At 37.7% G+C, this 737-nt stretch overlaps 1 protein-coding gene across 1 annotated transcript; it reads right to left on the bottom strand.

The window, feature by feature from the left end:
* LOC109147822 lies at window positions 1–468 on the bottom strand. Its single transcript, XM_019295478.1, has one exon. It carries the CDS (start codon window positions 466–468, stop codon window positions 1–3), a length of 468 nt encoding a protein of 155 aa, XP_019151023.1.
* Window positions 469–737: the final 269 nt, after the last annotated feature.

Below are 737 nucleotides of genomic sequence, written 5' to 3'. Positions count from 1 at the left end.
CTACTGCTGGAGTACAAGGTTACTCGCATGAAAGGTAGACAGAGTCTTTTCAATTAAGTCTGTCTCTGAAACTTCTTGTTTGCAGAGCTTTAGTTGCGAGACTATCTTATGAAGGGCCGAGTTGTAGTCAATAACTAACTTATAGTCTTGAAACCTCAGGTGAAGCCAGTCAAATTGGGCTTGAGGGAGGATAATCGATGACTGCTGGTCAAAACGGTCCTTCAAGGACTTCCATAATGCAAAAGGGTCATTTTCAGTCAAGTATTCATTTTTCAGGTTGTGGTTCAAGTGGTGACGTAAGAAAATGAGAGCCTGCGCCTTCTGGGCGTTAGTACACTGTGACTCAGCAACAATAGTTTGGCTTAGTTCTTTAGACGCGAGATGAATCTCAATGTCTAAAGCCCAAGTCAAATAGTTGCTACCGTCAAGTGCGAGCTCATTAAATTCTCTTTTGGCGATAGAAGACATGATCTACAAAACATATATCGTATGCTTTCATATACATTCATAAAATCATATGTTCATAGCAAAATAAGGAATTTAATAGGATCTCTAGATGCAAAGCAAACTTCAAGAGATGAAATTGAAAGGTAAAAACTGAAAAACAAATTGACTTTTCGGATTTATGCAAGAGGGAAACTTCCATATTGAAGCATAGCAACCTTACTAGTAACATGCTCATATTGCAGTAATAAATCACAAAATAGCCATGATTAACGTAATTTAACAATAGCATC

Source organism: Ipomoea nil, unplaced genomic scaffold (assembly GCF_001879475.1).
Source record: "Ipomoea nil cultivar Tokyo-kokei standard unplaced genomic scaffold, Asagao_1.1 scaffold2036, whole genome shotgun sequence".
Taxonomy (NCBI): domain Eukaryota; kingdom Viridiplantae; phylum Streptophyta; class Magnoliopsida; order Solanales; family Convolvulaceae; genus Ipomoea; species Ipomoea nil.
This window is presented reverse-complemented; position numbering and strand designations above follow the sequence as displayed.